Source organism: Alternaria postmessia (assembly GCF_024291825.1).
Source record: "Alternaria postmessia strain BMP 2775 chromosome Unknown scaffold_31, whole genome shotgun sequence".
NCBI classification, from domain to species: domain Eukaryota; kingdom Fungi; phylum Ascomycota; class Dothideomycetes; order Pleosporales; family Pleosporaceae; genus Alternaria; species Alternaria postmessia.
In genome coordinates, this window is record NW_026260104.1 from 162,786 (window position 1) to 186,170 (window position 23,385).

The 23,385-nt window shown below is 52.7% G+C and overlaps 10 protein-coding genes across 10 annotated transcripts; 5 read left to right on the top strand and 5 right to left on the bottom strand.

The window, feature by feature from the left end:
* Window positions 1–284: 284 nt before the first annotated feature.
* Window positions 285–2,275, top strand: J4E82_005736 (uncharacterized protein; the record flags this gene model as incomplete). Its single annotated transcript, XM_051731997.1, has 7 exons — window positions 285–344; window positions 396–463; window positions 511–579; window positions 628–1,489; window positions 1,541–1,764; window positions 1,817–2,081; window positions 2,162–2,275. The coding sequence occupies 7 exons, from the start codon at window positions 285–287 to the stop codon at window positions 2,273–2,275; spliced, it is 1,662 nt and encodes a 553-aa protein (XP_051588246.1).
* Window positions 2,276–2,933: 658 nt separating this feature from the next.
* On the bottom strand, window positions 2,934–3,991 carry J4E82_005737 (uncharacterized protein; the record flags this gene model as incomplete). Its single annotated transcript, XM_051731998.1, has 2 exons — window positions 2,934–3,503; window positions 3,554–3,991. The coding sequence occupies 2 exons, from the start codon at window positions 3,989–3,991 to the stop codon at window positions 2,934–2,936; spliced, it is 1,008 nt and encodes a 335-aa protein (XP_051588247.1).
* A 527-nt stretch (window positions 3,992–4,518) lies between these two features.
* Window positions 4,519–6,088, top strand: J4E82_005738 (uncharacterized protein; the record flags this gene model as incomplete). Its single annotated transcript, XM_051731999.1, has 2 exons — window positions 4,519–4,723; window positions 4,782–6,088. 2 exons carry the CDS (start codon window positions 4,519–4,521, stop codon window positions 6,086–6,088), a joined length of 1,512 nt encoding a protein of 503 aa, XP_051588248.1.
* A 670-nt stretch (window positions 6,089–6,758) lies between these two features.
* J4E82_005739 (uncharacterized protein) lies at window positions 6,759–7,258 on the bottom strand (the record flags this gene model as incomplete). The annotated part of the gene is made up of 2 exons (XM_051732000.1): window positions 6,759–6,879; window positions 6,933–7,258. 2 exons carry the CDS (start codon window positions 7,256–7,258, stop codon window positions 6,759–6,761), a joined length of 447 nt encoding a protein of 148 aa, XP_051588249.1.
* A 361-nt stretch (window positions 7,259–7,619) lies between these two features.
* Window positions 7,620–9,820, top strand: J4E82_005740 (uncharacterized protein; the record flags this gene model as incomplete). The annotated part of the gene is made up of 3 exons (XM_051732001.1): window positions 7,620–7,693; window positions 7,742–8,420; window positions 8,468–9,820. 3 exons carry the CDS (start codon window positions 7,620–7,622, stop codon window positions 9,818–9,820), a joined length of 2,106 nt encoding a protein of 701 aa, XP_051588250.1.
* A 258-nt stretch (window positions 9,821–10,078) lies between these two features.
* J4E82_005741 (uncharacterized protein) lies at window positions 10,079–10,805 on the top strand (the record flags this gene model as incomplete). The annotated part of the gene is made up of 2 exons (XM_051732002.1): window positions 10,079–10,418; window positions 10,477–10,805. 2 exons carry the CDS (start codon window positions 10,079–10,081, stop codon window positions 10,803–10,805), a joined length of 669 nt encoding a protein of 222 aa, XP_051588251.1.
* Window positions 10,806–11,347: 542 nt separating this feature from the next.
* On the bottom strand, window positions 11,348–12,723 carry J4E82_005742 (uncharacterized protein; the record flags this gene model as incomplete). The annotated part of the gene is made up of 3 exons (XM_051732003.1): window positions 11,348–12,336; window positions 12,394–12,430; window positions 12,490–12,723. 3 exons carry the CDS (start codon window positions 12,721–12,723, stop codon window positions 11,348–11,350), a joined length of 1,260 nt encoding a protein of 419 aa, XP_051588252.1.
* A 1,574-nt stretch (window positions 12,724–14,297) lies between these two features.
* Window positions 14,298–18,422, bottom strand: J4E82_005743 (uncharacterized protein; the record flags this gene model as incomplete). The annotated part of the gene is made up of 3 exons (XM_051732004.1): window positions 14,298–14,965; window positions 15,016–17,645; window positions 17,977–18,422. The coding sequence occupies 3 exons, from the start codon at window positions 18,420–18,422 to the stop codon at window positions 14,298–14,300; spliced, it is 3,744 nt and encodes a 1,247-aa protein (XP_051588253.1).
* A 516-nt stretch (window positions 18,423–18,938) lies between these two features.
* J4E82_005744 (uncharacterized protein) lies at window positions 18,939–20,736 on the top strand (the record flags this gene model as incomplete). Its single annotated transcript, XM_051732005.1, has 2 exons — window positions 18,939–19,088; window positions 19,135–20,736. The coding sequence occupies 2 exons, from the start codon at window positions 18,939–18,941 to the stop codon at window positions 20,734–20,736; spliced, it is 1,752 nt and encodes a 583-aa protein (XP_051588254.1).
* A 320-nt stretch (window positions 20,737–21,056) lies between these two features.
* Window positions 21,057–22,576, bottom strand: CPA1 (Multifunctional pyrimidine synthesis protein CAD; the record flags this gene model as incomplete). Its single annotated transcript, XM_051732006.1, has 2 exons — window positions 21,057–22,340; window positions 22,391–22,576. The coding sequence occupies 2 exons, from the start codon at window positions 22,574–22,576 to the stop codon at window positions 21,057–21,059; spliced, it is 1,470 nt and encodes a 489-aa protein (XP_051588255.1).
* Window positions 22,577–23,385: the final 809 nt, after the last annotated feature.

Consider the following 23,385-nt stretch of genomic DNA (forward strand, 5'->3'; position numbering starts at 1 on the left):
GTGGTGGTTGGCGATGGTCAATATTCTCGAACGAAGAACAGGATGCTGGCATGTGAGGGCAGCGGGCACGCGGGATGCAGGCGGCCGGGGTGATCGCTTCTGCATCGGGTCGCCCTAGCAGATAAGATCATCCCTCACTCGCCATCTTCCCAGCCCAGGCGTCCCATTGCGTCTCAGACCATTGTCCCTGACAAGACGACGGCGCGCAATGAACTGTAGTACAGACTCGAGCAGCTGCTAGACTTTGATCCATAGCTGTCACGTCCTTGCAACTACCCGCTCCGATGGCCGCCGCCGCCAGCAGCTCAAACTCCCCCACGCTTGATCTAGATGCTCTGATTCAGGTAACGCCGGCCGTCTCCGCAATTTGACATCGCGCACTTATACTTCCCCAGAGTCTCCCCGCATGTAAGAGATGCCGAGAGTGTCGCCGCGGATGCGACACCTTATTACCGAAGTGCAGGTACATCGTTCCTCTGTCCCACCCTGGGCATCCTGCTAACGGGTCAGGCAATGCACAAAAGCCGGCGTGGAATGCATGTTTTACGACCATGGACGCAATGAGCTGCTGCCACGAAGGTGAGCTGACGTGCCTTGTTTTCAAATCCCAACTAAGCACACCGCCAGCTATATCAGCGAGCTGGTAGATCGTGTGCGTAGTCTGTCAAGCGGGAATCCTTCACCAGCAGCTTCGGGTAGCGCTTTAGATCATGGCGTATTCGGCACGCAGGTCAAGACTGAGTTCATCGCTTCTGAAATTCCTCGATACGAGCATCACTTTGCCGAAGCCGGAAATAGCTACCGATATCTCGGCGCGGAATCGTGCCTCCTCAAATCACCCAGACTGCACACTGCGCATGAGGTCCGCGGCGAGCAAGATGACGAAGAACTCGACGATTGGCACTACACTAACAAACATTCGCCCGAGAAGCAGTACGAGCTGATGCAGCTGTTCCTTGAGACAGTCCAGCCAATCTACCCCATTCTGGATCCATCTCTACGTTACCTTGGACCGGATCTGCCCAGCGACCTCACGTCGACTGAGATGTTCTCGCTGTACATGATATATTCTATAGCATGCTACATCATCCCCAATACTCGCAAAAAGCAACCGCCAGATCAAGACTGGAACCCCACAGGTAGGCTTGCATATCATCAGGCCAATTCTATCAGATACCGCTCTCTCGCGACTCAATACTTCGCAGATGCTATGGAGCACCTCGAGTTAGCAACAATGGACCCAAATATCGACACCATCCGTTCCGTCCTTCTACTTGCCATCAACAGCTCGTTCGACCCAATAGCGGGTAACATTGGTCAGCAGATAGCTCTTGCAGGCCGGCTTGCGTTCGATCTAGAGTCAAAAAGCACATTACAAGAGCTTGGTCCAGACGATGTCCAAATGCTCCGAGCCATGCACATGACTATATTCTGCCTTGAAAATCAGATTGCATCTACACTAGACAGGCCGGCATTGTTTCCAGAACCGGTAAGCCTACTCGTCGAGCACGAACCGCAGGACAAGACTCATGACTTGCAGGAAGAAGATTTGTGTTTCGACAAGGAAAAGCCCGCCGAATATCTTTGCTCCTTGTATCGTATGCAGAATCGTTTTCGCAAGGGTGACCACCTTGCGAAAGAGAAGGTCAAGAAGCTACTCCCACTCTTCGACGAGAAAGACGAGTTGCTTCCTGTCATACGCATAACCTTGCACATTACACATCTGTTGCTAAATCCTTGCTGGGGAAGTGCGTGGCATGTGCTGTATGTGAAGCCCACACGTGTTGAGGGATTTAATGCTGACTATCACAAATAGAGAAGCTGTAGTAAGCTTCGGTGGCATCCACGTCTTCGTCACACCACACTGGGTTTACCGAGCAGGCACGGTGCTCATCCAAAACATGCCTGCGATCTTTGGTGGTAACCTCATCCAACTGTATTCAAACGCGCTTCTCGTTCTCGAACTTTCTTCCTGGAGGTGGCCGAGCTCCGCTGCTCTCTCCGCGTCGCTGGTCGACCTCATGCAGCATATGAAAACGAAGTACCGGCCAGACTGGTCCGACAAGCTTCAACAAGGCGACGTAAGAATATGACCTCCGGCTAGTTGCGACGGCATGCGAATCCCATATTTCCTTTCTCATGGACCTAATGAAATCTTCAGATGTCCTCTTCGTCCGCTGCGGAAAATATACGAAAAACCCAATCTAAGGGTCCGGGAGATGTCGACATCGTCCATCGCGGTTCCCGAGAAATGCCTCCAACTCCAGATTCCTGACGCTAGGGGGCTCTTACCACTCTCTTTTGACGGAGTTTCTACACTTTTGGCGAGGAGTGTTCAAGCTGTCCTATACGAACTGAGAGAGTAACCAATAGGGCGGTTGGATACATGTGCCATTGCAGATATGGGTACCTGCCTGCAACACACGTCTCTGCGCATCGCACAATGAAGCCTCAGATGGCGGAACAACTGTTGAGAGGATACCCTTGATTTATGATATGACACAAGGCGTGTAACTTTGACATCTATGACATTGGAGCCCTATAACTACGCGGCTACGAAGTGAAGATACTTCGATTCACGTTGAGGATTGAAAAGACACTTTACAGCATAGGAATGGAGAGAGAGGCTCGTGTGTATAGCTGGTGTTGACTTTGAGTTCTCATATGTTAGATTGGGCCCAGTGAATATAACGAGATTACTGGGCATTGTGCTACAGAAAACGTTACAACAACCAAGTTAGTTGCGAGGCTCAAACTCAATCACCAAATAGTCTTTTGACAACGGTATCAATGAGGCCAACCCTTAATGCTCATCCAGTGACTCATAGGATTGTTCAGTGTGGTGCTGTGACGAGAATTTGGAGAGTGAATGAATATATGTTTGGCGGCTGAATATCTCCATGTCATGAGCTGTAACTACATCTCCTTCAACCTCACTTCTCTGAACGCCAGTCTTTTGATCTCTCGTCTAGGTTGGTAGGCATATCGGGTAACATGCCAATTGCCCTGATGTTCTCGTACAGACTCAATGCAGCTAGAGTTTTCGCATCCCGAGCACCTTCTCGCCAGAGCATGTGCAACGGAACTAACTTGAGCTTGATTTTCTCTCCCTCTTCCGCGAGACCCGTTGCCTTACCTTTAAGATCTTCCAGATGCTCACGCTTGAGACGCTTCTGACAGAGGTAGAGTGTGATGAACTCGTCGCAAGCACCAGGACTGGGGTACATGGCCTCTTCTAGTGATTCGGCTGCAGGGGGATATTCGGACGATGCTCCTTCTAGCGCAAGCTTCGTCATGTCTAGTAGCTCGCTTTCTTTCAACTCAAGTCCCGTTTCTTCTTTGATCTCCTTCGCGGCTTTTCCAGCGAACGAATCTTGCTGATCATCTAACATTCCTGCAGGTATCTCTGTGAAGGCCAAAGATGAGGCTGCTACCCGAGGCTGAACGGTTAGTATGACTTGTTTCTCATCTTCTCCTTCTGCACCTTCAGGTTGTACAATGAGCTTCCGACCAGTTAGTTGAATTCAAGTGCTTCGGATGACACTAGACTCACGAAGACAGCCACACTACCACCTCGTAAGAACACCGCCCCAGGTGTCCAATTCTTTTCATCATCCGGGTCGTCATTTCTGATCTCACTTTGGAGTTTTACAAACCCCAACTTCCCTTCCTTGAACCAGTCGGCGGCCTCTATATCCAGCTTTCTTAGTCGGTAAGGATTTGAATGGAACGGATGCAGTTCGTCTTCTTGAGCATCAAGGGCATGGAGAAGTTTGACAAACCAGTTTCTCAGGGCTGGGAAGCCAAAGCCTGGCTCTCCGTCCTCGGGAGTGTCAGGAAGAAGCTTTTTGAACTGGTCTGTCGAAAGGTTCCATGGCAGGTAGACTGATACTGGTGGAGTCAGGGTCTTGCCGTTGAACTCATTGATGGTCAGAGCCTTTTCGCGTTCCTTCGCAGGTCGCAGGTTCCTGTGGCAATCGTCTACTTTCATAGTGCTAGACTTGGTCTTTAGTTGAAGTGTGAGGAATTATGTTGGACGGGTGTAAGAAAGACAACGGTGACAGAGTGTTTGTATATTTGAAGCTGAGAGTCATTGACAGCTCTGAGCCATGAGCTGTTGGCACTAGCATTCAACTGATCAAGTACAACGTATTGTGTAACCAGTAAAGACTGTATTACCAAGCATCACAACGAATAAGCGGACAGTCGAGCTTTGCACTCAGAGAAGCTGTCAGTCGAAGTCAATCCTGATCTTAAGGTAAGTCTCACCGCGGGGATGGCTTCGCGCTAGGTCCACTTGCCCCGTTCAGCCCCACCACAGCATCATGCACCTGCAAGGGCCGACCGCGGAACGTGGAGTAGATGCGCGCCACCACCAAACTTCGCGCCACTGTTTACTCTTTCACCACGTCTCAAGCATTGGGCCTTTCTTAGTCTTTGATCCTTACTCTCTGCTTTGGATCTCACATCTTCATCCCAGCTCGGCTCTACACTCCCTAAACATCAGGCCCGCTCATAATGGGGACTTTGACCGCAGACTGCCCACGTCTGGAGACACACTGTCCACACAAGCTTGCCACAAGCTGCCGGTTGACATCAACGCCGAATTGCTGCGCTTGTGCCGACGAGAGAGTGCATTCCAGGACATATCGCGTGTATATTGACGGAGTGGGCTTCGTGAACCAAGGGACAAGATGGCAAGGCTATTGCTGGTTCTGTAAAGGTACGACGCTACGCAATACCACTTCGAATGGCAACATCGTAGACTGATATCGAACCAGAGTTCTGGACCAACCGCCTTGCAGCTACCGACCCTCCCCTCGACATCTCCCAGACACGCATACCAGAGATACCTGACCAGACCGAGTTCCTAGAACGATGGTGGGAGTTTCACCAGGGATATCGCATCGCAAAACTACCGGATGGTACTGAGCAGCGTATGCCTGTAATCGGGGAACCGTTCAGGGAGGTCAGCCCCGGCTTTCTTCCGCGTACGCTAGATCAGTTGAGGGCAGGAGTAGAGAACGATGCCAGTAGACTAGAAAACAGGCTCCAGAGAAGACGATTGTCGTCGGAGGAAGAGCGACCAGAGCAGCCACATCAGAGTCTCGAAGATGCGCTAGACAGTCTTCTACAAGAGGTGGTGGAAGAAGTCTCCAACACGGAGCCCACGGCACCAACGGAACCACGAGCTTCGATAACACCTCAGATACAAGAAGACCCGTCAGAGCCCCCGCGACCAATGACACGACGACAAGCGCAACAACAACGTCGACGAGAGCACTTTGCACGCGTTTTCGGCTCTCGCGAGGACGTAGAGCAGGACGACTACGAGTCACCGCTTACACAGATGTACACACGAGCCTTCGACCGCCAACGTCAGGCCGATCAACGAAGAGCAGACGGCACTGATACCGCGCCTCCGCTCGACGGGCTGTCACCACAAGATCGACGAGAAATTGAAGAACAGTTGTTATGGGGAGTAATGCGAGAGTCACAGTCACTATCAGAGAGTCTAGAGCCAGCGAGTCAAGTCTGGAGTTATGCACCCCGGTGGCAGAGTCTTGGAGAGGACAACTATGCTGAATTGGAAGCGCACGAAGCTCACAGAGCGCAAAACGACCATCTTGCACAGCCCTTGTTAGCCAACCCTGAGCTTGGCTCCAACATCACAACGGCTATCCCTGGATTACTCTCTCAGTTGAACTCCATGGACGTGGCTGACGCACCGAATCCTGAACTAGTGATGAACCAAATGCGTACTCTGCGTCTTGAAAGTCGCTTCGCAGAGGCGCGTGCATTCTTGCGCGCTGCCCGTCCGCCTTCACCTCCGCCCATGTCGCTGGACAACCAGCCCGATCGGCCGGCACCCAAGACAGAAGAAGAGATGACCAAAACCCTCGCGTGCCAGGTGTGCTATCAGCAGATTGCTGATATAGCTGTGCTGCCTTGCGGCCACATGGTTATGTGCCAGTGGTGCGCTGACGTAGTTGTTCCCATCAAGCATGGCCATATTCCTGCGCGGCCGACCAAGTGCCCTATGTGTAGGAAACAGGTGAAGCAGAGGTTCAAGATACATACCGGTTAAAGTGGTTGTACGAACATTATGATATGACGAAAGCAATGATACCGGTATACATTTAGACGTCAGCTGCATAGACAATAGGCAGAAAATATGCCAAATCTAAATTCTAGTCTCTGCCTCGAGGTGTCTACAAAAGCTTGCCTTGACCGCCATTCCCTTGTTCTCTTTTCTTCTAAATCGCGTCTACTCCTCGTTCAACTGACGCCAGTATGGCTTTCAGAGCAGAAGTACTACAGAGTGGTACATTTCGATCTTACTGGACATCGAAGTGCATTACGAGCCAGAGAACGTACGTCACCTACTGCATTACGCGAGCTCTGTTTATGCTGATAACGCCAATGTCTTGTTGGACATCAATCTCACGTCTCTAAGCGTGTTGGCACGGAAGCATCTCCGATTTGTCATCTTCTGGAGTGAGGTTGGATCGGGCGATTCCTAGGATTGGCTTTGTCCGCCCGTTCCTCTGAACAATGTATGTAACGCGCCACTCCAGCGTTCAGAGTGACCTTGATATCAGGGCTGATGAGCAGCGGGTTATGGGGGCTTGAAGAACGAGGCGATGGAGGCGTTGCATGCTTTGCCTGAGAGGTTTTGGGGCCTGTGAGTCTGCGGTCTCACGCTCGTACACATGCTGATAGTCGATATGGAGTGTATGTTGGACCGAGGCATAACGTCAGAGACCGCCGTAGATGGCAAAGGAAGACAATATGAGCACCAGGGTGTTGATGACGGCCCAGACAAAAGGTATCCAGGTAGACATTTCGAAGTATCCCGCCTGATATACACCTCCTAGCCTGATTGCAGTCAGTATGCGACGCGATAGACATGGCAGCAGACCTCGACTCACAGCCCGCCAACGATAGCACCCGCAACAAGTGCTTCAACGCCTCCAACAAAACTGAAGACGGGCAGGGCGATCCATATTAATTTCCAGTTGCGCCATTGGACTACACATGCCCATAGTGCGGTGATGAAGTGTATACCGCCAACCAAGAGCAGTGTCCAGTACACGGTAAAGCGGAGGATATCGTCGGGGCGGTAGAGGTAGAAGGACTGGGTGGTGCCAGCGGGAAGAGGCCAGTAGAGGGATGGGAAGGGCGGCGTGGTGTAGCCGAGCGGGACCGCCGAGTCGACGCGTTGAATGAAGCTGGGAAAGATATCGTTAACTACCATGGCCGAATTGTGGGGAAGAATCGTCTTCAGTCCCATGTGAAGTCTGAGGCCATGGCCAGGGGACGCGAGAAGGATGGATGCAGGGTCCAGCGAGGGCTTACCTCATCTATACGGCATAGCTATAATGCGCTCTGTATACTTCTGCGCGTTACACTAGGGGTCGTAGGATCGTACGATACTAAAGGCCGTTGTTTTGGAAGTTAATGCTTGTGACGTCGATCCCCGAGTGAATGTCAACGGCCAAAGCCCGAGCTTAGCTCAACCTCGGCTGGACGCGAGCCGCAATCAACACCAGCCATCGCATCTCCAACATCTCCATGCGCATCTTCTGGTAGCCTGTCGCGGGCTTTTCGGGTTCAACATGGTCGTCGATCGCCTCTTGTCCACGCTGCTGCGCTCGCTGCAGACATACACAGATCAACAGGACACGCCGCGGTACGCATCGCGAGTCCCTATTCGCATTGCGCCTACTAACTACCACAGCCTACTGGGAACCGCGTCCTCGCTCCTCACCACGCTCGGCAATCCTCACAACCTCAGTCTTCTGACTTCACATCTCCTCACCGCGCCGGCATTATGGGACCGCCCCGATGGTGTCCGAACGCCCCTCCGTATGCTGTCCGTCTTTCACGCGGCCGTCACGACCATCGTCAACCACCACAACGACGTGCGACATAACAAAGCAGCCAAACTCGCGCCAGGGCAGACGCCAATAGGAGGAGGCTTGTCGCTGGACGAATGGGTACGCGCCGTCGTCGCAGGAGCCGACGACCGGAGCCGACGATGGAAGCACTTGGTCGTTCTTACGGGCCTGTTGATAGGTATAGGGAGCCTGGAAGAGCAGGGAATGGACCTCTATTGGGCATCTGCCATGCGAAAGAGAGTGGAAGCGGCATTGGTCCGCGCGACAAACCTCGCTTTGGTCGAAGTCAGAGAACGCTCCGAGGCAGATGGATTAGGAGGCCAGACAATAACACTGACCCTCAACCACGCCTTCGGATGCATCGGCCATGTAGAAAGGACACAGATTGATTACGATCTGCTACTTCCGGTGCTTATCGGGACGGCATTCTACTCCAACGAAGGCTTCCAATCCGCCTATTTCCTCGGGGGCTTGGACCTCGACGTGCGGACAACACAATCAGGGAAGCTAGACTGGAGTGTAAGTGGCCATAGATCATGATACGGACGTCTGCTAACCATGTATAGCCGCATTCGAGTTCCTACAGACAGGTCGAAGTCATCATGAATAGGCCACTGGTATCGTCTATGGGCCCCCTTTCACGCCTCATCGCACACTCTGTCGAGAATGTCAAGAATCCATGGATCATCCAGACGATGATGGACGACCTCGCTAGCTTTTCTCGCGCTCTTACCACGCAATGGCGGCAGACCAAGTTGTCGGATATCGAGCCCTCCGAAGAGGCAGCCAATCTGGAACAAGAGGCGCTTCACAAGACGACTCCGCAACTGTGGAATTTGCTCAAGGCGGCTCTGTTTGCTACTACCATCATACTGCGAGGCGTCTTCACACGAACATTAGCTGATAAAGCATTGGCTGGTGATGCCATCGCCCCTATGCTAGCTTCGCAGGCCTTGCAAACCTTACGGCATCTCTACTTCATCACGTCCCGGCTCGGCCCTGCATCCTTCTCCCAACATACCTTTGTCTACCTTACAGCGATAGACATCCTTTCTGCGTACCCCAGTCACGCCGACAAGCTTCTCAAAACTATCGCGCCTCAACATCTTGGGCAGATACCAAGCCACCCTCTTGACCGTATACTGGACCTCTACTTTCTCAATACAGCAGAACACTTCACTCTCGTACTATCGCCAGCCACAAACGAGGACTTGCTGGTCGCGTCAGCTGTGCCATACCTCGCAGCTGGCGAGAATCGTCATATGTTGCCAGTATTCGAAGCCGCTCACAGCGTCATGCTCGCTGTCTTGTCTGCTCCACAATCTGCTGAGATCACCGCGAAGCACCTCCCTTTCTATATCGATGCGCTGTTCAGTGTCTTTCCACATAACTTGTCACCGCGTCAGTTCCGCCTAGCTTTCAAAACCTTGATGCGTGTCACAGCTCCTCCCTCTACTCTGTCCGCAACCCACCCAGATCTTCCAGCTACTTTATTGGAACTAGTCTTTCACCGTGCGCTCAACGCTCCTACTCAGCCACTGCCGCCTGATTCTGTTGCATTGGCCCTGCAAGGCTCGGACGCACCACCCCCTGCCCTCTCGGAACAGGCAGTGCTCGCGTTAACCCTTATCGATGCCTTGCCCTTTCTCCCTATATATCTGCTTGAAGAGTGGCTGCCTCTATGCGCAGAACTCCTCAACCAAATCAACGACGATGAGATGCGAGAAAACGTCAAAGCGCGGTACTGGGAAGTGCTAATCAGTGGCGAGATGGATGCAGAGCGTAGCGGCGTTGCTGTAAATTGGTGGACAACGAGAGGTGGCAGAGAGCGAGTACTCTATGGAAGAGAAGAGGACTACAACATGATGAGTGGAGCGCTACCTGTTGAAGAACGACATGTGCGGGAGAGTAAGCTGTAGGACTATGATACCCCAGATCCAAATTATGAAAGCCAATCCCACAAACGCCTCTGGAAGCTTCTAAACGTGCCAATGGACAAACTGGTGTATTGCTTCAGACGAAACGACAGGTCGAATCGTATGCAAGCGCCCGTCAAGGTCAGTGCTCTGCTGCATGGCAACAAACAAACGGATGATACCAACCACCTGAGTTGAGCTCTCTCTCCTCCTCGTTCCTTTGTCTGAACACAAACATTGATATGTACTCAATCGAGCAAGATGCATAGCGGCACAAAGGATCGTTACGTATCCAACCACGAGGGCATGCACCAACGCAAGTCTGGTGCACCGAGTCGACCTTCAACTTTTAGTAGCATACCCATTCGAAACGCTGCATCATCTTCAAAATCCTATAATGGCAGTCGAAAACCAAGCCGAAGCTCGTCATCCAATAACACGCCCGCCGAACTTGACACCTCGCTCCCCAAGAACTTTCCAAAGCCATTGACCTGCCACTTTTGGCACCAGAACGGACGGTGCAGCAAGCGAGATGTCGATTGTGCGTACGCTCACTATGACACGGGCTTCATATCTAGCGCGTCTGTCACTCCGCTCGGAGGTATGCATAAGCTTACCCAAACTCCCATAAAGCAACACCTGACTAAGCAAAATAACAGCTTCCGAAGCCTTCGCTGGCAGGAACATCGACAAGTACGCCAAGAAACTAGACATGCCCATGCCATTGCTGGTCGATCTACAGAAGCGGGAGAATATTGTGGCTGGAGGTGAAGCAGAACTGGAAGAGCGCCAGCAGACCCTCGGGCGACAAGAGGACGAGGTTAAAGATTGGGAGAGTACGGTCTTACGACGGGAGATTGAAGTAGATGAGAAGGAGAGGAACGTCGAGAGGACGACGGCGAGCTTGGTGCGTAAGAGGAGAGAACTCAAGATATTGGAGAAGAGCATCAAGAGGAGGGAAGAGGCTTTGAGAGAGAAGATGACTTGAAAAGTGGGTGTAGGTCGAGGTTGAGGCTGGAAGAAGGGATGTGCAGTGTTTCTATAACGAACCTCGTGATGTCACTCTCGGGTCCACGTTTTCTTTATTATACAAGATGATCTACTCTAAAGCTGTTTATATTTATACGGAATCGTGGCGTTTGTGTCATTCAGCGTCTGGCGTGATTGTCTTTAGTCATGCAACTCGACGTTAAGCAGCACGCCCGTTACAGTGTTCTCGCTCTAATGCGCCTCATACCACACAGCTCCATCATCTAGTGTTCGTTTTTCCTTTAACCATGTCCAAAGAGACGATGTGATAGAGTTACGGGTTTAGCCAATCCACTTCATACGCCTGAGAACCAACTATGAAGTCTGGACGAGCGAGAGTATTGTGGAGGTCTTGACCAACAGAACAGGCTAGGATACCATCTTATACTTCGTGACATGTCGTAATTTGTCCTTTTTAGTGAACTCGGGGAGACCATCCATGACACTTTCGTTCTGCATCGAGGTGGTTATTTGTCGAATAGGTTCTTCTCATACCCTATCTCAAGTAAAGATGAAGGTTTCGATACTTTCCGTCCTACCATCAAACCTGTTACTCTCTGTCCGTCCGTCATGTCTTTGGTTCTCAGTCCATCCATCATATCTATCAGCTCCTGTCCGCCCATCAAATTTCTTTCCCTCCTGTAGCACAATCCCCCCTTCCTCATCCACAATATGGCCTGCTCCCAGTTCCCTAAGATACCCTTCCTGTTCCGGCTTCGACACCATGGTTGCCATACTCGCCGAGCCCGTACCCGTCGATCTCCACCATGAACCGTCTTTCTTAACACTGGATGCCGTACCGCGGCTGGATCCATACATACTCGCGGCCACCTTGAAGTAATGCGTAAAGAATACTTTGAGAGCCGGCGCACTAGCACAAATAGCCCCCAATTGAATCTCCAACATGCAGAGAAGCCACGCAGGCCATGACTCCCAGGTTGAATCGTACAATGGGTTGTTGAAGATGCGGTAGACATAGTAGGAACGAACACCCGCGACGATGCAGACTAGGTAGCCGAGAGCGAAGATGGCACCTAAAGCAATCTTCTGGCGACGAGGGATTTGCAGGTTCCAGTATAGGATTGTAGGAAGAAAAGCGGCAACGGCATCCTGCACTGCGCTAATTATGCTCGCTGATAGCAGATCTGCATATTCGTTGACCCAACAGTGGTATGAGTATCCTGCGATTTGCTTGGCGATGTCGAACTGATACCAGAAGGCTTCAAAAGGTGTGCAAGCTGTGAAGAGCACGACGACGAATGCAATGCAGAAGATACCGATGGCGATGATGTTAATCCAGGTCGCGATCCGGAAACTTCGGGTTATAGAGCGCGAGTCGAGGCGGCGGTAGAAAAGGAGGATGGAGATCTTGATCATTCCACCGGACACAATGTACAAGAGGTAGAGGATGAAGGTTATCTTGCGCTCAGGGACGTACATGTTTGGATGGACGTCCCATATGTGGCGATTGAAGTCGTACTTTTCGGTCGCTGGATATCACTATTAGGAAGCTTGTTGAATGAGTTTGTACGTTATTTTTAACGCACCTAGACATACTACGACAGTAAGTCCAACTGTTGGTATCTTTACACCATGTGTTAGTCCATGTATGTATGGATTTCGTCCCTGCGAGAAATACATACCATTGCAGCCGTTATAATCCAGTCATCGAGCCCTGCGTTCTTTTGTATGATAGCTCTTGCCCACATTCTGGCTCCCACTGTGACAAGCATGACGGATCCCAGAGCACACGATGTAATGAGGACGGCTTTGGAACGAGTAACGGGATCATCGTAATTCGGAACCGGCCACTTGGCAAGCACCGAGATAGGAGGAAGGAGACCACTCGATCCGCTTCCATTGGGACTGTATGCCATATCGATTTCTTTTGTAGAGAATCCTCAATAGGATTACCCCAGCTTAGGAGGCCTGGTGGCGAAATGTATTTAAACGTTCGTGATGCTTCCAGATATTTGGCGTTTAGCGTGACAACGCCATATAGAGAGCGAGAAGACCCCGGAACCCAGACACTCACGAGAAATAAAGAAAAGGTAGACGGGCGTAGTTGATGAACAATCCCCAGCCATCGCGCGACAGGGAAAGACCCTATACTAGCTCATGTAAGACCAAAACCCTTCCTATTCTCCACGTGAGCCAGACCATGCCGATTTTCTGTACAAAGTTTGGCCACCTCTTCCAAAGGCCGTCAACAACATGCAGTGGCGGCTGAGGAAACCGAAACAGAGTCAGGCACCAAACAGTAGGTCGCTGCACCTCTGTAGACCATGCAGCCGTTCGTTAACGGTTGCGGATCTGGAGCATCGTCTAGCTCGAGAGCTACCATCGGAGCCATGACTTGTTCGGGGAACCGATGGCCGCGACTGTCAAAGTACCGTGCCGCAGATTAACCAAAGTTTGGGGTCATCCAAGGAGGGGACGGACGCATCGCTCGGCCGAATCTGTGTGGCGCGGATCCGCGACATAGGCGACAAGAGATGACATTGGAAGAGCGGGTGAGATATTGCGGGAGATGAGAGGGTTGGGCTGCAGCTAGATTGATTGTGGGTAGCTGAGTCATGGATGATGTGAGCGATGGAGACTGCACTTGGCTTGGAGGTGGGTTGATCAACGGCAGGATGGTCGGTTAGGCTAGGCACAGCTTCAAAGCATCAGCGTTACCTCACGTGGCGGTAAGGTTTATTTGGGAACCATACATCTTGCTGAATTGCTTTCTCTTCAAAGCTGTTGATAATACTTCGTGGGCCGATCCGTCGGATGTGATTTCTACAGTTCCGCACCCGGGCAAGGATATCTCTATTCAAAGCTGGATGTTCAGTATAAACCCATGCAAGATCTGGGTGATGAGTGATCAGATGGATCGTGCAGCAGATCTCCGAGGCCGTGCTAACGCACGCGCCGACGATCACCGCCCGCTGCAGGTCACCAAACCTTAAAGCCGTACGAAGCACACCGGCGAGATCTAGTCTACAAGATACGCAACCTTATATTTCTCGTACGGGTGGTGTACCCAGAGGGCAACATGTAGCAAGATTTTGTAGCAGCTGAAGTTGGATTACGAACCAAGTTTTTAAATACCTTGTTGCCAGTGGGACGCACTGTAATTGTAGTCTGTGAGGAAGTAAAGAGATATCTGTGCGAAGACAATAGAGTGTGTAACTTCTCCTTTCCCCAACAACAGTCCGAAACACAAACGAAACAATGTGGCTGATAAGCCATGGTATGACAGGTGTGCGCCATACAAGCCCAGCCGGGCCCCGATGCACCAAACACCTAGCTAATCACAAAGGGAAAGAATAGACGCCATCGCCATGCAAGTCTTGCGTATGTTTACAGTTCAGGCTTCCCGAGTCATGGATTTCCACGGGGCTGTGGAGTGATTTTCCTCCGCATCACCGTCCGAAAGCCGCTTTCATATGTCCGCGTCTTCGTGTTACGTTTGTTCCTCCTTCGGGCTCTTAGTACGGGACTTGGAGCGTTCGCGAGTTACTGCGTCTTTCAGCGCCTTCAGTCGTTCTTCGGTCACACGAATCGCTTCGTCCATCTCCCGCGCCTGCATATCATGGGGCGCTAGGGGCTTCTGCGTTCCGTCTTCCGGCTTGATCCGCGATCCAGCGATAGAGCTTTGCACTCTGTCTAGGGCAACTCTCTCTTCAAGCCAGTTCCATAGATCCGACTCTTCATGACGCCAAATCTCTTCGTACGCAACTTGACGTTGAACAGTGGACCACTGGTTTGGGCCGGTGACTGCAGATCCACCACGGAAGAACCATGTGTACATAAGGAGGGCTCCCATAAGGAAGATAATAATCTGCGGTGTGAAAATGGACTCCAGGATATCGGCGAGTGGGCCGAGGAGACTGCGCAAAGGTTCCAATAATCCCCAATTGCTTTGCTTCGCTTGACTAGTGGGAGCGGGAGCGGCGGCAGGCATTGGGGCCTCTTCCAAAAGATTGCCCTTTGAGCGCCTCTTTCCTTTTCCGCCCTTTCCGGGTAACCGAGATGGGCCGGCTTTCGCTGCGCTCACGGCAGTGCGGAGAGCGGCAGTAAGGGAAGTAGCATACGACATTTGACCGTCGTTCGCACCCTTCTCGATGGGACCTAGAGAGTGTCAATATATCTCTCGACTTAGAACAAGCACCACTACTTACCCTTCAGCCAACTCTTTCCGCTCCATTCTACTGTGAAGGTCATGATAAGTCGTGTACTGTTTCCCGGTCCCCACATCAAGCAGTATCTCGTCTTTGTAAGAAATATACTGCCGTTGGGTACATCAGGTGTCGCTGTGCTGCACTGCACACTCACAGCCTTATCCAGATCGTATTGCTCGAGATTCATGGCAATATTGCATTTTGTCTGGCGCGGTCCAACAGGTGCATTTAGCGGTTTGATGTAGGAATAGTTGAACGTTTTCACGTCTTCACCCAAGCCCTTTTTGTCATCTTCCATCTGGAGGTCCATCGACTTTTGGTCCTCAACCAGCCATTTGCGCATGAACACGCCAGAAGCGGGGCCGAACATTAAGCTGTAAACCTTGCCCAAAGGTGCTGGGATAGTTGTGTCAATGAGTAGTTTGTCGTAATGCTGATCGTTATCGCCACACTCAGTAGGTGCGTGTGTTGCTGAACCAGGAAAGTCTTGTCCTGCAGCCGCAGCGCCACTCGTGGCTGCTTTGGCGGCTTCAGTCGTCTCGCCACCACCACCAAAGGCTTGTGATACTGCACCGCTCACTTTCCGGGTGGTCTCGCCTGCTACGGAACCAACTTCACTACCAGCTATACTACCTTCACCGGGTTCGGTGAAGCTGCCAGTGCCCTCATCATCGTCCGCATCTTCGTCGTACACCTCATCATCTGAATCTTGAAGGGAACCGTCATCACTGCCAATAGATTCTGCCTTCTCAGTCTTGTCGCCAGTACCACCGGAACCATCCAGAGTTACACCATTCAGAGATGACTTGAGGTTGGGATGGGATATTTTCCAGATGCCGATGATCAAGTCGTAGGTAGAGTCTCGCGACAGGAATGACGCAAAAACATTGCGAGCATGAAGCGTCTGAATAACGATGGCATTCGGGAACAGCACGGCTGTGGACTTCTTCTCGACAGACACAACCTCGTCAAAGCTGATGACCAAGTTCGTGACCCATCCGAGAATGTTACTGGAGAAGCAAAGATGGCCCTCGGAAACGTACAAACGTCCGTGAAGCAGGATCTCTTTCTGAAGGGCTGCACTATAGTCCTCGATCAGATAATCGTCCTCGGGAACGCTTTTGAACAAGGCATGGAAATCCTTATTTCGCCTAGGGGGTGCAACCGCGAATCCAGTTCCGTTTAGACGGTGGCTGTTCAATGCTGCGCTTGGAGCCAATGTACTTGTGCTCGCAGTGATGACCCCGCCTAAAGTATTTCCGGTTGTAGCGGAGCTGCCTCTATGCCGTCTCCGTCTGCCACCGCTTATACGGCTGCGTATGCTACCTTGGCGTCCGATGGATGCCGGTGAGTCTGTTATTTCAGGTTGTCGTGGAGGAGACGCTGCACCCGCTCCTGACTGACCAGAAACAGCTGTCAGTGATCGTGGACGCTCACTAGCAATCGATGGAGGCTTTTCCCCTGCGTAAGCGGCAGATACGGCTTGTGCAGCGGCTCTATCCTCGACCTTGGCCGAAGCTTCATCCGCCTTCATCGTGACGTTGGTCGCGGATGACATGGGGCTGACCTCGTTGCTCTCAGCAATGCCAAGTTGGGCTAAGCTCAAGTTTCCAGATCCAAGTGTTTCAATGGCAGGTCGGCGCTTCTCAGTACCTTCGTTTGTGGTGGTGTCGACGTTCTCGGGTCCAATAACTTCTTCGCCGCCGTCAGCAGTATTGTCCTCGTCTTTCTGCTGTTGCTGGCTGGGTTTATTCTTCGGATTTGCGCTGTTCGCAATGGTGTCGCCTAAGTTGTTCGCTGCGTTCTGAGCTGCGGAAAAGATGGAAGCGAAGAATCCACCAGGCCCGCCAGGAGATGACGGAGGTACAGCAGTCCCTCCGGGGGTTTTTGCTTCCTCAAGATGAGGGGTGAGGGGCGGTATTGACGAATGCGATAGCTTACTTGGAGGATTGGTGGCTGATCGTACGCGTCTGTGCGATATCATATTCCCCGAGGGGGATACGACTACGTTGGGGTTTGTCTCAGTATTGGTGCGTTTCACAGTGTTTTTTGAGCTATTCAATTCTGTCGGAGAAGAAGCCTTCCCGTCTGTCGGCGTGGGTGGAGTTATGAAGGTCGTGGGGGCATCAGATAAATTGGGAGGAGTCGCGGGGAGCGAGGTGATGATGCGCTTTGGGGCGACAGATCTCAACGACGGGGTGGACTTTGTCTCCTCCTCTGTGTGTATCTGTATCTGTGGTGGTGAGGCTTGAATCGGATCATCCAACACCCTTGTCTCGCGCTTCTTCCCTCCAAACAGCGCTCCTAGTCCACCTCCGCTCGTGCTCGGTCTTGCGGGCTCAGGGCTAGCACCAGGCTTAGGAGCCGGAGACGTGGATCTGCGATTAGGAGTAAAAGCTTCCTTGAGCTTGCCAACAGGAGATACGCCCCGCTTGTTCACAGCGACGTCGCTGGTATTATTTAAATTCCGGGTGGTGGGCTCCTCGATGGAGGTTTCGGAGTTTACGAGAGTGACATCGGTGGAGTCTGCAGAATCGAGGGTCTCGGAAGCGATCAGGGGCGACGACAACGTCAAGAGGCCGGCATGCGACTGATGTGGTGATATGCCAGGGCGTTTGAGTGGTGGAGGGCTGCAGCCGGTTAGTCGGAAGGCAGGAGCCGAGTGGGTACGTATGCGACAAAAGACTGGAAAGAGGGGTGAGGTGGGTAGTAAAAACAAATAGAACAGCGAAGGCCAAGAGTGCGTATTGCAATACGGATGCGATGATGCACGAGGTGTGGTGTGCTAGTGGGGGAGCTGAGGCCAGAACGTATGCTTGTTCGCGGTGGAGTCCATGCTGAACGGCGCCAATGCCACGAGGCAAACCTTCCACTCCAATGGACGCGTCGCAGCTGCAAATGGAACTGTACCTGAGACACAGGAATAAGGGGCGGAGAAAAAAAGTACAGCGTGCAACTTACGATTCCGTGTCTGAGTCGTCGGTGAGCAGACTGCTTGCGACGCTCTTTGCGAGGCCGAGCGAGTCGTCGCTCTGGTACGGGTGACCCATGCTCGGACGTCTAATTGTAGGAACGGGAGGGACCACCTCATTGGGGTCGAATTGCGAGACGTCGTCCTGGCTGAGGAAGCCTTTGCTCTTCTTGCGTCCCTTGAAGAGCTTCGACATGCGCCGCCGATGTGACGACGACACGTCGCTGCGGCCGTCGTCGGAGTTCTGGCGACTCTTGAGGCGGTCCATGACCCCGTCACTTGACTTGCGCAACAAGTCATCGTTGCCGTCACTGCTCGCAATTGAGACGGTGGATGAGTCCGGGCCCTTTGATTGTGCCCGTGGTGCCGCCAGCGTGTTGTCCCTGTCCTTGGAGCCGAACATGGAGCCTATGCTCCTCCGCCGCTCAGAGGCCATTGTGGAATATATAGGGTACGAGAGTGTGCAGAGCACTGAGAAGAGGTCGAGGGTCTCGCTATAGTCTCAGACACGCATATCGATGTTGCGACGCTTTGTGGTGCCGTGTTTGCTACGTAGGTTTGGGGGGGTCGATTACGTAGGGAGCATGTGTTCAGGGCTCGCGATGCGCTTGGAACTACCGCAGGGTCGCGGCTGCAATCGGATACATGACAAACGAGGGGTGACGGGGGACGGGGAGAAGCTTGCGAGTTATGGCAGAGGGGAGAGAACAAGCAAGTAGGCGCAGGCTGCAGAGATGAAACCAGGCGGGCGCGTTCCTCGTGTTCTGGTTCCAACGTCTCCAGCTGCGGGTCTTTAGCCTAGTGATCTACTCCGCAGTTACATGGGGGGGGTGGCCAGCCTTGCTATCCCTGTCAACGTGACCGAGACCCTTCACGCGCACCTGCTGCTGCCTCTGCACACACTCGTACAGAAACTCGTCGAACATGTTCAAACCTCACTGCTGCCACCACCATGGAGTCGGCACATCTTATCCAGGCTCATGATCACGCCCGCACTGCCGCGACCGCGACCAGCACCAACAGCGTCGCGACTGCGGGGCAGGAGCATGACCTTGCCGCGACCGCCTTCCACAATGCCCAACAAGATACCCATGATGCTGAGGTATGTAGCCTGGGATGCCTTATCCTGCCCGTCTAAGTAGTCCTAGGCCCGTCGCATCCTCAGTCTCCTCGAAGACCACCATCGCAAGCTCGCCGGCCTGATCAAAGAGGCGCCGCGCAAGGAGAAGAAGACAGCAGATGCCAGCAAACACCATTCCGAGTCCTCCACCCTCTCCCCGTTAGCGAATGCCTCGTCATCACGAGTATCCGCATCCAAAGCATCTTCTCCGACTCCTCCAACATCTCGCCGCAGACTCCCCCAGTCCTCGATAGCCACCAATCTCGCCGAAAAGCGCGGCATACCCAGCGCAAAGAGAGCCGCCAGTGGCGCCTCGCCCAACGTACCAGGCGCTGCAGCTGGTCGGAATGAGCAACCGTCTACGCCGGTACGGGATCTCTTGGCCCAACAGTCGCGCAAGACAGAAGTGAGCGCTGGCAGAGACGCGGCCAAGCAGCTGAAAGATGCCTCGCCACGCCCTGCATCACCGCCCGCCGAAGACAACTTCAGCCGCTTCTATTCGGCTTTTGGGGGCGTCATATCCGCAATCAGCGCCCCACTGGCTTTCACCTCCCTTCCACTCAACCCATCTGCACCAACGCCAGTGTCTGAGACGCCCAGGGAAGAGACGTCATCCAAGACCAGGTCACGACCACACTCTCCAGAAGCTTCCAGGACCGTCAAATCCTCAGTTCCCGACCTCGCTGCCCTGATAAGCAAGCCTGCACTGCGCGCTCTGCGAGAGGATGGCGCGCCTGGACCTAACGAAAGCTTCTACTTGGTGCCAACATCAAGTGGCGGGGTTACATACGCCAGTGTCCTTCGCGATCCGAATGCAACGAATGTGTCACCCAACACACAGCTTAACGCGATCGACGAGGGCTCCGGCTCGTTGCGAGGGAGTTCACATGAAGAATTTGTCGATGCGCGAGAGAACGTAGGCCCGCCGTCACCCACCAAAGCACGTCGTCCTCCTTCTCGCGGAAACCCAAGCACCGCCGTAACACCCCAACGCTCCATACCAGCCGGCAGAGGCTCAGGTCTCAAGACCATGGAAGAGCTGGCTCTAGAGAACGATACCCTCAAGACCGTCATCGACAAACAAGCCAAACGCATCCAGATGTGGGAACTAAACTCCCAGAACTCTTTTAACGCCCTCGCACAGTCGTTCCGTGCTCGAGGCCCCGGACGAGGCTCCAGCGACCCTAATGCACTCGCTCAAGCCCTCGCTGCTCAAGGCATCAACCACCTCCCAGCTCTTCCTTCCCCTCCTATACCAGGCCAGACACAACAACAACGACAACCTACTTCTCCCGGTCAAGCCCCAACTTCAGCTCCCGACGCTGACGCCGCAAAACGTATCGCAGATCTCGAAGCCATGCTTGCTTCTCAAAACGCCAAAGTCAACGACTTGATGAGCAACAATGAGAAGCTGGCCAAGCAAAATGAGAGGAACACACAGGTCTTGAGTCGATACAGAGAGCAGTGGGAGAAGCTCAAAGCTGGTGCGAGGAAGAAGGAACAGGAAAGACGAGAGAGAAAGGTCGGCGATGTTAGGGTTGGGGAGTCGACCAAAGACAGCGAGGTTGTTGAAGCGCAAGGGGAGGGTGAAGAAGAGCTGGACGAGGAACCTGGGTTTGGAAAGGCTTGAACGAGAGAGGGCGATATGGACATGATCAAGTACTGAGTAGAGATGGAAAGATACCCCATGTTATTAACCCAAACAAGGGTACAATATACATGCAACAATCCATTATTTCTTACGTCGCAACTGGAAGATACTCGGATTGGGATGAGCACAACTAAAGCATGTTTCAACACTGTTTGTATTACTACTGAAATGTCCAAAGCGCTGTCAAAGCTCGCCTTCCTAACCAAAAGTCACCTTTGACAATTTATCATCCGTGTCCCGTAACGCCGCCAAATCCATTCCGCTGATGTTCCCAATACACACAACCGAACCCAACCAATCTAAGCAGCAGAGGCAACGGGCTTCTGAGTAATGGGCTGGTAGGACGGCGCGACGGGTCCACCGACTGTGATCTCCTCATTGGCCATACCCGCTGCGTGACCCTCAAAGTCCGGTGCATCAGGGTGGCAGCCAACACGCTCCTTGCTCAGCAAGTCGACGAGGAGAGGGCTGGGCTTGTTGCTCTTCTCCGAGAAGCTGTTTTGGTGGCTCTTGTACTGCTGGACGTTCTCCATGTACTTATCGAAGAGGTATGCAGAGTCTAGAGGACCACCCTTAGCCTCGGGATGGAACTGGGCGCTGAAGATGGGACGGGAGTTGTGGATCAGACCCTCGTTGGACTGGTCGTTGAGGTTGGTGAAGTATTCCCTCCATTCGCTGGACAGGGTAGTGGGGTCAACCGCGTATCCGTGGTTCTGCGAGGTGATATGGCACTTGCCCGTGGTAAGGTCAAGAGCCGGGATGTTATGCGCACGGTTGCCGTACTTGAGCTTGATAGTCTTCGCACCAGCAGCAAGGGCGATGAGCTGATGACCCATGCAGATACCCATGACGGGAACCTGGGAAGTCTCGAACAGCTTGCGGAGGTTGTGGACGGTGGTCGTGCAATGAGTTGGATCACCGGGGCCGTTGGAGATGAACACACCGTCGAAGTGGTGGGCAACCTTGTGGATGGGGTAGTCGAAGGGGAAGCAGGTGACGCTGGCACCGCGAGAGACGAGACTGCGGAGAATGTTCTCCTTGACACCGCAGTCGATCAAAGCTACGTGCATATCGCCCAAAGAAGAGCTGACATGGAAGGGAGCCTTGGTGGATACACGGCGCACGAGGTTGATAGCCTCAGGGTCAATGTATGCCTCGTCCTCATCGGCATCGTACTCCTCACCAATTGAGATACGAGCAAGAGAGGAACCTTGCTCACGGAGGTATGTCACAACCTCACGGGTGTCAACGCCAGAGATGGCGGGAACTCCCTCACGAGCACACCATGCTGCGAGTGACTCGACAGCTGTCCAATGGCTGTGCTTCAAGGCATAGTCCTGAACGACGATGCCAGAAGCTTGAATGTGCGGGGATTCGAAGTATCGGAGCAAGCCATGCTCGTCACGGGCGTTGGAAGGAACACCGTAGTTGCCAATCAATGGTTGTGTGAAGACGAGGATTTGGCCACGGTAGGATGGGTCGGTCATAGATTCGGGGTAACCGACAAGTGAAGTGGTAAAGACGGCTTCTCCGGAGATGTTGGTCTTGGCTCCGAAAGACTTGCCTTCGAAGATGGGTCCATTCTAAACAGCTGTCAGTGACGCGCCAAGACGTGCAGGATGACTCTACGCACTTTGATTGTGAAAGTAGCAGGTTCATTGGAAACAGCCGTGGCCCTGCGCATGCTAGGAGTAGGAATGGCACGCTGAGTGTTTCCTTCAACAGTAGCAAGGGAGCGTGTCTGTACACGGTTCTTTGTCATTCGTCCCAGGAACCCTGCGGACCGCATGGTGGAAGGCTTGATCATTTGCGACAACATGATGAGCGGAGATGTGAGGTGATGTAGTGATTCGTTTGATAGCAGCTTGTTGGGTAGGCGTTCAGTTTACTGATGCCTTCCACAGGTGGTCTGCGGATAGAGTCAGTTGGACGCTCATGACGCGTCTGTCTGTGGGCGACAGCATACCTGAGATGTAATCCTGTAGCACTCAATTAGCCATGGTCAGAAAAGAAGAAAGGAATGAAAAATTCTAGAGGAGAATGCATCGATCGTCAAGCCACCAAGAGGCAGAAAGAGGCCGGCGGTGAATTGACGGTGTGCGATGCATGTCCAGATAAGGCTTCATCAAGCATCACAATCGTGACATACCTGGGAAGTAAAGAGTGTCGGGGCAGCACTCATAAGCGCGGTAGTAGAGCCAGTCGAGGTCAGGAGGGGTGCCTATCTGAGGCGAAGCTTGCTGATGCTAGTTTGAGAGTGTTGAGTTTGCGTGAGGTGAGGATACAAAGTAATCGGGGAGGGGCTTTTCTGCAGCACCGGATGACGCTAGGCGCAATGACACACACACGCGCCAATGATGGCCTTTACAATAAAATATCGGTCACGATAACGATTGGACTTGCAAAGTTTCTTCAGTTCTGACCCTTGTTTTATGACAAACGTCCGGGGAAGCTGGATGATAAGTGTGCGGCCCCGCTATCAGGTCCCTTTGGGCAATGCTGTATAGCATACCCTGCAGCTGCTTGACGCCTTCAGTTTTGCGTCATGACACTTGGAGACTGCGCGGCGCACGTAGCAAAAATGGTGTCCATCAGACTCCACGCCTTATCTATGTCGATCGCAAATTG